The sequence below is a fragment of the Vanellus vanellus genome (assembly GCF_965231255.1).
Source record: "Vanellus vanellus genome assembly, chromosome: 23".
NCBI lineage: Eukaryota > Metazoa > Chordata > Aves > Charadriiformes > Charadriidae > Vanellus > Vanellus vanellus.
The window spans coordinates 2,685,613-2,695,883 of NC_138928.1; the positions used below are offsets into that span (position 1 = coordinate 2,685,613).

The 10,271-nt window shown below is 63.5% G+C and overlaps 1 protein-coding gene across 1 annotated transcript; it reads left to right on the forward strand.

Annotated features, from left to right (window-relative positions):
• Window positions 1-4,642: 4,642 nt before the first annotated feature.
• On the forward strand, window positions 4,643-9,229 carry SMPD2 (sphingomyelin phosphodiesterase 2). Its single transcript, XM_082494367.1, has 11 exons — window positions 4,643-4,735; window positions 5,824-5,927; window positions 6,427-6,523; window positions 6,855-6,931; window positions 7,196-7,289; window positions 7,379-7,468; window positions 7,782-7,864; window positions 8,086-8,218; window positions 8,294-8,398; window positions 8,475-8,631; window positions 8,849-9,229. The coding sequence occupies exons 2-11, from the start codon at window positions 5,878-5,880 to the stop codon at window positions 9,190-9,192; spliced, it is 1,230 nt and encodes a 409-aa protein (XP_082350493.1). The 5' UTR covers window positions 4,643-4,735; window positions 5,824-5,877; the 3' UTR covers window positions 9,193-9,229.
• Window positions 9,230-10,271: the final 1,042 nt, after the last annotated feature.

Below are 10,271 nucleotides of genomic sequence, written 5' to 3' on the forward strand. Positions count from 1 at the left end.
AAAAACAATAGCCAAAAAAGACTGACTTGTGATCGCAGATGTTTTCTACTTAGGAACAGTTTCTTTTTTTTTTTTTTTTAAATAAATAATAAAAAAAAAAAAGAAGAAGAATGGGAAAGGAAGCGTAGGGAGAAAGGAAACCCGCGTCCGGCGCTGGATGGGGAGAAAGCGGCTCTCGGTGTCGCCGACGAAGGCCGGGAACCCGCCGTGCCCCCGCCGGCAGCGGGATGTCGGAGGAGAGGACGACCCCTCTTTTTGCCCCCCCCCCCCCTTCCTCGCTCGGATGCGGTCCTGATCCTGAGCGGAGAGGAGCGAGCGTGGATGGGCTGGAGGATGTGGCGTCGCTCCAGGTCTGGTCCGAAACCGCTTGGCATGGCAGCGGCGGCGGTGTTGGTGGTACCACCCGGCAAGAGCCCGGGAGGCGGCGGGGACGTGGGGATGGAGGTACCAAGGCGGGAGCAGAGCAGGGCAGGGTGGCAGAGGGGGATGCTGCCACCTCCCTGGGGACCGGCACCCGGGGATGCTCCTTCCCCATGCCCGCCCAGGGCACCGGCAGCGCTGAAGGCGGGAGGGCATTGACGATGCAAAGCGGTTTTTTTATGGCTCATTTTCCCCTCCCCCCCCCCTTTTTTTTTTTTAAACTAAAGTGCTTTTTAATACTTTTTAAAAAGACACCATGCTTATAATCAGGATTATGCCCCTCTGTGGTGGCCGGGACCTGCTCCTCTCCCACCCTCCCGTGCCGGTGACCGGAGGAGGTGATGCAGTTGGAGCCGAAACTGCTGGGGGGGGGGGGCATGGGGAGCCCTGGCTCAGGTAGGGAAGGCTTTGGGGTGTCTCCATCTCCCCGGGGCTGGTTTTTACGTGGCAGTGGGATCCCCTGAGCGTGTGTTTTCAGGGATTGCACTTGGGGGTGGTCCAGGCTAAACCTAGCCCCCCCCCACCCCCGCAGTCTCCTGCGGAGGAGGAGTGATGAGGAGAGAGCAGTGAGGGCGGATTTGCCTGATTTACTTTGCATATGTACATTTTCCATCTTTTTTTTTTTTTTTTTTCCTTCTTTTTTTTTTCTTTCACCTTTTTTGCCTTTTTTCTATGGTGTCTGGTCTGGTTTCGGCTGCTCTCCGCAGCCACTCCAGCCAGTTCCCTGTATCCCATGGGAAGCGGCCAGGGAGGCAGCTCGTGCAGGGAGAAGCACGTTGTGCAATGCAGGGCCAGGCTGCGAGCGGGCAGAGTTCGGGACAGAGAGGGGACAGGAGGGACAGCAGGACGGGGGACTGGGTCCGCTGGGAGGTATTTTTGTGGCTGCAGCCCCAAAATAAGCCAAGTCGGCGTGCCCGGTCCCCAGGCTGTGGCTGTGCCCGGGGAGAGCATCCCCGGGGCACAGGGGGGGATGCAGAAGGACAGACGTCGGGTTTTGTGGTGGTGGCACGGAGCAGGGTGACGGGGGGGGACACGGAGCCCGAGATGGGCAGGTCTGGCCGGGTTTCTCGTGCCGGCGGAGGAGCGAAGGCAGCGGGAGGTGCAGGGCCAGGAGCTGCGGGAGGGCAGGAGCGGTTCGAGGGGTGCTGGAGCCCGGGATGTGGGGGGACAGGGAGGGTTTAGGGTCGATGGTGTTGGGTGCGGAGGAGCAGGAGCAGCCACAGAGCTCGGGAAGGGGTCTCGGCTGCCATCGCGCTGCCACGTGTCCCGCGAGGCATGGGGACTTCGACCTCTCGTTGCCAGGAAAAGCCACGCGTCCCCGCGGGCAGAGCCGTCCCGCGCCAGGGCGAGGACTCGGTGGTGGGGCTGGACGGAGGCGAACGAGGAGGGGGGGGAAAGAGAGAGGGGGAAAAAATCCAGGGAAAGGCACTGGCATCCCATCCCGGGGCTGGGCCGGGGCTGCCCGGCCGAGTTCTCATATGTAGCATGTTTGTTTGTTGTTTTCGTGGTTCTTTTTTTTTTCTTCTGTTTCACTTACCCATCTAAAACTCTGGGAACGAAAACTCAGAACTTCCCCACCATAAAACACAGGCGTGCCCTGCTCCTGGCCCCGCCGGGGGACGAAGCTCTTCGTTAACTGGACCGGTTTATGCCTCCATCCCTCCATCCCTGCATCCCTCCATCCCGCCTGCGCCGAGCCCCCGGGGTGTCCACCCGCACCCCACGCACACGGTGCCCCCAACGGCCCCGGACGGGGTTTAACCACGATCCCAGAGACACTTTCTCAATGCTCCCCCCCCCCCCTCCCCCTTCCCCTCAGCCCCTCTGTTCTCCTCCAGTGTATTTATGAATTTCACATGAAGTACTGTTTTATTTTTTTAAAGACTTTGTAAAGCTTACCAGGGTTACAATCACCATTTTTAGAGCTGTGTCAGTCCACAATGTTAAAAATCCATTTTTTTATGTATTATATTTTGTGTATTTTTTTTTTTAATCCAGCTGTGATGGGTTGTATCATATATTTGTTGTGTTTACTGTATCTGTCCAACTTCAAAGAGAGGAGACTGTGGAGCTCCGAGAAAACTACGGTCTGCTGAAAAAAAAAAAAAAAAAACAACATTAAAATTATTTGTTCATGGGTTGGCTCAAGCGGTTCTGAAGTTCCTATTTTTTTTATTTTTTGTGGTTTTCTTCGACAGCTGGGACTATGAGGGCTGCTACAGCCCATGAAACCCCTTGGCTGGGTATCGCTTCTCCTGGGACCTCAGCTCTGGGCAGTCGGATGCCAATTCCAGCAGTATTTTGCTGTGGTTTGCATCACCGGTGATGGGTTTGCTCAGGAAAGGTGACTGTGGGGAAAGCCTACCCCATGGCAAACGCTTCCCTGCGCTTCCCCGCAGCATCACTGGGTCCAGGGACACGTATTTCAGGGGGTCGCATCCTTGCCCACACTGGCACCAGCTGAGGGAGGGCTGAGTCTGTCCCACCAGTAAGAAACACCCACCAAAGCCTCGCTCGCAGCGCCTTGCCTCTTCACCACACCCCACCCTGTCCCAAATCCGGGGACCCAGGTGACATATTTTAACGCCAACCACTTGTCCCCTTTCTGCAAGCCGAACCACGGTATTAAGGTGCCCATTCCCATCGCCCCGAGGGCAGAGCCTGGCACCCCGATGCCGTTAAGGGCCGGTGGCGTTGCGCATCCCAAACGCCTCCAGACTTGGCTGCTTTATCACTTTATGACAAACCCTCCTCCCACTGCTAAACAGGCTCCAGCCCAGCAAACCACCGTCCGGCTGCCGTCCCCCACCCCAGACTCGGGATGGTGTCCCCAAAGGAGGTGGGGGGACCCGCAGCCCCACTCCTCCTGCTGCCACCCCCTCCCCTGCTCTGCGCCGTGGGTTGGGGGGGGGGGTCCTGCATGGCATTAAGGCATCCGAGAGACATTTTTCCAACCAGGCTCCCTGTGGAGTTGATCCAGGCTGGGTCACAGGCTGGGAAAGGTGACAAAACACACATGCAGGATCCAAAAAGAGGCCCCGAAAGCACAATCAGACTCGGTGCCATCCCATAGGTACCAGCCCTTGCTGCGGACACCGCTGTCCCGGGAAGATGCTGCGGGATGTGTATGCGATGCTGGGCTGTGAGGGAGGAGAGCTGACCCCAAGGTTGGGCAGGAGCTGCTCTCTCCAGGACAGGTGAAGCAGCAGAAGTAAAGAGGAGACAGTGCCCAGGGACCCTGCGGGATGCTCCTAAGGTGACGTGGGACTCAGGAACTAATGGGAGATGTTTCGTGAGGAGTGGGATGTCGGGGGGATCTCAGAGGCCTCTGCAGAGATGGAGGGAGGGTGACTGTATAAGCAGGTCATGAGATCCCACCCGGAGCGCTGCCTCCAGCTCTGCAACCCCCAACAGCAGAAGGACACAGAGCTGTTGGAGCAGGGCCAGAGGAGGCCCCGGAGATGCCGCGAGGTCTGGAGCCCCTCTGCTGGAAGGACGGGCTGGGAGAGGTGGGGGGGTCAGCCTGGAGAAGAGAAGGCTCCGGGGAGACCTCAGAGCCCCTTCCAGTGCCTAAAGGGGCTCCAGGAGAGCTGGGGAGGGACTCTGGATCAGGGAGGGGAGCGGTGGGATGAGGGGGAACGGTTTTAAACTGAAAGAGGGGAGATTTAGATGAGATATTAAGAAGAAATTCTTCCCTGTGGGGGCGGTGAGCCCCCGGCGCAGGGTGCCCCGAGAAGCTGTGGCTGCCCCATCCCTGGAGGTGGTCAAGGCCGGGTTGGACGGGGCTGGGAGCAACCTGGGCTGGGGGGGGGTGTCCCTGCCCGGGGCAGGGGGGTGGACTAGAGGGTCTTCAAGGTCCCTTCCAACCCAACCCCTTCCACGATTCTACGATGACAGACGCTGCAGGAGCTGCTTTGGGAAGGCGCAGAGCCGGGCAGGACCCTGCGCACACCCCTCCCATGGCGGGGGGAGGGGGCGCATCCCCAGGAAAAGAGCTGTGCGAAGCCGCCCTTACCCCCGGTACCCCCCTGTGCCCCCCCCTTAGTGCCCCCCCCCCCCCAGCCTGCCAACGCCCCCCGATCCCCACCGTCGTTCCCCCCCCCCCGCCCCCCCATCGCACCCCGCCCGCCGCGCACCGCCTCCCGGGGCCGGCCCGGCTCCTTCCCTTCCCCTTCCCCTTCTCTTTCCCCTTCCCCTTCCGCACCGCTGCCTGCCGGGACGCGTAGTTCCCGCGGCTCCGCGCCGCTCCAGGTCCGCTCCGCGCTCCCCCCGCGCTGCGCTCCGCCTGTTGCTCCGCGCTCCCGTCCCGGCTCCGGTGCGGCGGGGAGCGGGAGGGGAGAGGGAGGAGAGGGGGGGGGGGAAACGCTGCCAGTGGGGGGGGACCCGGGGGGACGGGACCCGGGGGCGCTCAGGCGGTAGGAGCCGGCGGTATTAGCGCGGCGCGGGGACGGGATGAGCCGCTCGGTAATCCCGACGGGGCGGGCAGAGACCGGCTGCCTGCACCCCGCTGCCTGCACCCCGCTGCCTGCACCCCGCTGCCTGCACCCCCCTGCCTGTACTCGGCTCTCTGTACCCCCCTGCCTGTACCCCACTGCCGCTTACTCCGCTGCCTGCACCCAGCTGCCTGTACCCCCCTGCCTGCACGCCCCTGCCTGCACGCCTCTGCCTGTACTCGGCTGCCTGCACCCCCCTGACTGTACCACCCTGCCTTCACCCCCCCTGCCTGCATCCCGCTGATGATACCCCGCTGCCTGTACTCGGCTGCCTGTACCCCCCCGCCTGCCTCCCTCTGCCTGCACCCCCCTGCCTGCACCCCCTGCCTGCACCCCCCTGCCTGCCCCCCGGCACCCTGGAGCCCCGGCTTTGCTCTTTGCCCCTTCCAGAATGACCAGTCCCCCCAGTGCGAGGTGTGGGGGCAGCGGGGCTGGCAGAGCTGCCCGGCAAACGGCGCTGGGGCGGCTGCAGGAGCTGCTGGGTGCTCCGGGGTTTGGGCTCTTCCAAAACACCCGTGGGCTTCCCAAGCCGGGGGGTGGGTGGTGGGGTGTCCCGTCCCGTGCCTCGCAGGGCCGCATTGAACCCGGGGTTTAAAGTCCATCCAGGAAACAAAACTCGCTGACAGACAAAGGGTTTGAGCCATGGACCCCATCCCCGGCCCACCCGTGTCCCCATCTGCGGGATGGAGGGGTCACCCGTGTGGTTTGGGTACGTGGGTCCCTGTTTAGGGGCGAGTTGGGGGTTTGGGATGGGCCCTGTGGGATGGCACAGGCCACGCTGGACCATCCCGAGCGCTCCTCCCTCCCGGCCTTTGCCTCGGCTCAACCCCTGCCCCGTGCCACCCTTGCTCCCTGGCTCTGCCCTGCGCCGGCTCCCCCTGGGCTGTCACCCCAACCCGCTGCCCCACAGGACACCTCCCCCGCCCGCCGTTGCCCCCCGGTCCCGGTGACGCCCTGGTGAGCGATGGAGGGAGATCCCACCCTGCGCCTCCGCGTCTTCGACCTCAACTGCTGGTGAGTCCAGAGTTCGCCGCGCCGGGCTGCGCAGGGGGGGACAGGGACACCCACACCGGGAAAGAGGTCTCACCTTGGCGTCACCTTCCTGTCCCCTTCTTTTTGGGGTGGCACTGCTCTCCCAGCCCCAGGTCACGAGGTGCTCAGCTGAGCAGTGCCCCCCCCCGCCCTGTCCCCCAGAAAAGGGTCCCCCATTCGCACCCCAACTGGCTGTCTTGATTTTGCATGCAGGAAAAGCTGTCCCCAAACAGCCTCCCTGCACCCCCTCTTGTCCCCATGTCCCCGCATGGCTGTCCCCAAACAGCCTCCCTGCACCCCCCTCTTGTCCCCATGTCCCCGCATGGCCCTTTCCCCCTCCCCTCCCATCTCCCCCAGTCTGCATCCTGCCCATACCAGTACCGGAGCCCTCTCTCCCCCATTTTGGTCCCGGTGTGCCCTGACAGCCCCCATCACCCCGTCCCCCCTCCCCGAGCTGTGACATCCCACCCCTCTCCCGCAGGGCCATCCGCTACCTGAGCAAGCGGCGGCAGGAGCGTGTGCAGCTCATCGGGGACGCGCTGTGCCGGGAGGGCTTCGACCTGGTGCTTCTCCAGGAGGTGAGGGCAGCCTGTGAGCCGAGCGCGCCCGTTCTCAGCCTGTGAGGCATGAGACGAGTGCACCTGTTCTCAGCCCATGAGCCATGAGACGAGTGTGCCCGTTCTCAGCCCGTGAGGCATGAGACGAGTGCACCTGTTCTCAGCCCATGAGCCATGAGACGAGTGTGCCCGTTCTCAGCCCGTGAGCCATGAGACGAGCGTGCCTGTTCTCAGCCTGTGAGACGTGAGATCAGTGCACCCGTTCTCAGCCCGTGAGCCATGAGCCAGGCGCGCCTGTTCTCAGCCCGTGAGATGAGTGTGCCCGTTCTCAGCCCATCCTGCTGTTCTCCAGGTGTGGAGCGAGCGGGACTACAGTGACCTGAAGGCGAAGCTGGGGGGCTCCTACCCCTTCTCCCATTACTTCCGCAGGTGAGAGGGGCTGAGTCAGCCCCCCCAACCCACCCAGGGCTGTCCATGGGGCTGTGCCATGTCCTTGGTGTTTGCTGCATGGAGAGACCAGTGTGGGTGCTGTAGGGCACCTTTGTCACCGCGGGAGACCCCATCCCTGGAGAGTGGGATGCTCATGGGAGCGCACTGGGACCCCAGCATCGGGGGAGCCCCCTTGGCTCGGGGCTGGGGGTAGGCAGCTGGGGGGGGACCACGCTTCCTCACTGTGCTTTTCCCCTCCCGCAGCGGGGTGATCGGCAGCGGCCTCTGCGTCTTCTCCCGGTTCCCCATCCTGGACACCCTCCTCTACCAGTACTCGCTGAACGGGTACCCCTACATGGTGAGCGGGGCGGGGGGGCACCCGGCGCTGCGGTGCCTGTGCCCACGGAGCCTCACCGGCCCCGACCTGCTCCCCTTCCCCTCCGGCAGCTCCAGCACGGGGACTGGTTCTGCGGCAAGTCCGTCGGTCTCGTCGTCATTAAAATCTCCGGGATCGTCTTCAACGTCTACGTCACCCACGTGAGCACTCCACGGAAGGACCTGGCGTGGCGGGGGATGATGGGGAGGAGGGGGATGAGTGGCCATACCCCTCCTTTGCTGTCTTCTCTGTACTGTCTCTCCCAACCCATGCACTAATATTGCTCGGGGAGCGGGACAGTGACCCCACGACCTGGCTGTGCAGTGGGGTGAGCTGTCCCCAGGGCAATGGGGTGAAGACAGGGGTCAGCCAGACCCCAAAAGGGACCGTCCTGGGTGGGTTTGCGAGGAGCCTAGGGGCAGGGCAGGTGCCGGCATGGGGGGTCACAGCCCCTTTGCCCTCCCCTCTTGCCAGCTGCATGCCGAGTACTGCCGGGAGAAGGACGCCTACCTGCCCCACCGCCTGGTGCAGGCCTGGGAGCTGGCACAGTTCATCCGGTGAGCAGCCGTGGGGTGTCCCACGGGGTCCTCCCCCCACTGCGGGTCCCCAGGGTGCGCGTGGTCACCCCTGTCTCTGGGGCTTGCACTGCCGAGAGCTCCCAGTTGCACCAGTCCCAGCAAGGAGGAAGGCTGAGGAGCACTGGCAGGGGGGTGTCCCAGTAATCCCAGTCTGGCGCGGAGCAGGGCAGGGTGGGGGTTAGCTGTCCCTGTCCCCGCAGACACACCTCGAAGGCGGCTGATGTGGTGCTGCTGGGAGGGGACCTGAACATGCACCCCGAAGACGTGGGCATCCGGCTGCTGCGCGGCTGGACGGGGCTGCGGGACGCCTTCGCCGAGGCCACGTGCTTTGAGGTGAGCAGCGAGGGGGTGAGCGGGGTCCCGGGGTACACCGGGAGCCCCCCGACCCACCCAGGCGCTTGTTCTCAGGGCTGCGAGGATGGCTGCACCCTCGTCCCCAACAACTGCTTCACCGTCAAGTCGGAGCTGCTGCCCTTCCCCCTGGGCATCCGCATCGACTACATCCTCTACAAGGTAACGGGGGACCGGCTGCGGGTGGCGGGGGGGGGTGAGGCACTGGTGTGATCCCCCCCCCGGTCCCCTCGCCCAGGCCGTCTCCAGCTTCACGGTGAAGTGCGAAGAGCTGAAGACCACCACGGGGACAGCCCCGGGCATGGACATCCCCTTCTCGGATCATGAAGCAGTGATGGCAACGCTGCACATCCGGAGGCAGGGACAGGCTGTGGGTGACACCCTCGGCACAGATGGTAAGGTGGGGGGGTGCTGCTGGGGTCCCCCATGGCGGGGTGCTGGTGGACTTGGGTGAAGATGGAGTTTTTGGGGATGTTTCCCCTTGCTTAGGGCATCCCTTGGGACGCTGCTTGTGGAGGGGTGCAGGGACTGTGCAGAGCGGTGGGCACGGGGAGAAAAAGGGGTGCGGGAGGGGGGTGTGCCACCCCGCTGAGCCACCCCTGTCCCCCGCAGAGCCGGCGCTGGCGGATGTGGTGACGGAGGCGCGGACGGAGGTGGGCGTAGGGCTGCGGGCGGCGCAGCGGCAGCGCTACTCCACGGGCAGGATGGCCGTGCTGGCCCTGCTGCTGCTGCTGCTGCAGGCGGCCGCCGCGCTGGGCGCGCTGGCGGGGCTGGCGGCCGAGCAGCCCTTCCCCAAGCTCTCCTTCTCCCTGCTGGCCTTCCTCGCCATCGGCATCCTCCTCCTCGCCACCGGCCTCCACCTCTTCCACACCATGGAGGTGAAGATGCTGCAGGGCACCGAGGAGCAGATGCGGATGGCGCTGCGGGCGCTGCAGGAGCGTCCCAGCGACGGCTGAGCTGGGACTGTGGGTGTCCCATGTTGTCCTCCCCCCCCCCCGCCCCCCGCCAGCCCCATCCTGGCCCCTTTTGGTCCCTTTTTCTAGTTGACTTCTAGTTTTTAGGTGAGCAGCGCTGCGGCCGGCTCGGTAGCGCAGGTTCGACAGCCGCCTCTCTGGGTGAAATTACGATTTTTGGGGCAGATTCATCGCATTGGCCCCCGTGATGAACCACGACGGAGGCGGGTTTTAATTGCTGGGGTTTTTTTAATGTACTCTTTCTACCCGGAGGGACCCACCAGCATGGCCAGGAGGCTCGAGAGGCTCAGCCTCCCCTTGCCCGGGGCGACCTCGGGGGCTCCTGCTGAAAGCTGGTGACTCCTCTGGTGACCAGATTTGACTCGGATAGAAAATAAAGGCGATATTTTAGCCCTTGGCGCCGGGTCGGGGAGGCTTTATTCGAAGGGAATGGGGGGGGGGGGGGTTGCAGCGGGATAGTGGCACTGGTACAAATGAAAGGTGGAGAGGAGAATTTGGGGAGGCGCTGAAGGGGGCAGCAGGAGGAACCTGCGCCAGGGACCCCCGTGCCCGGCACTGCTGGGGCTGCCGTAAGCACCATTTATCCGTGGAGGCCCCCCTGCAACAACCGGGGACCCCAGAAAGGTCTGAGAAGACCGCAAAGGCCGGTTGAGCATTGCCAAGCAGGGGAAACCCCAAAGAGGCAAGGAGGACACGGCCGCCGGCGTCCCTGGTCCTCGGTGTCACAGTGCCAGCCCTGGGCACAATCCCCTCGGGGAGCTGCTGGACAAAAAGCCCTTTCCCCGGCCCTGGGGCCTCGCAGTGGGGTTTCTGAGCCTGGTGTCCTGCAGTGGCCAGGGACAACGTGGACGTGGCACCCAAAAGCAGTGATGGAGCGTGGTGGGATCAGCCCAAGTCTGTCTGTCACTGACCTCACTCGTAGAGCCAGATGTCCCAGGCTGGGATAGATGTCCTCGGTTAGGATGGATGTCCTGCGTTAGGATGGATGTCCCAGGCTGCAGTGGATGTCCTGCGTTAGGATGGATGTTGTCAGCTGGGATGGACATCCTGGGTTACATTGG

Bases quoted from the DNA above. Each gene is read 5' to 3' on its own strand.
- SMPD2 (XM_082494367.1), top strand. From the start codon at position 5,878: ATGGAGGGAGATCCCACCCTGCGCCTCCGCGTCTTCGACCTCAACTGC. The intron at 7,865-8,085 runs GTGAGCAGCCGT...CTGTCCCCGCAG, and splicing joins GAGCTGGCACAGTTCATCCG to ACACACCTCGAAGGCGGCTG. The intron at 8,219-8,293 runs GTGAGCAGCGAG...GCTTGTTCTCAG, and splicing joins CCGAGGCCACGTGCTTTGAG to GGCTGCGAGGATGGCTGCAC.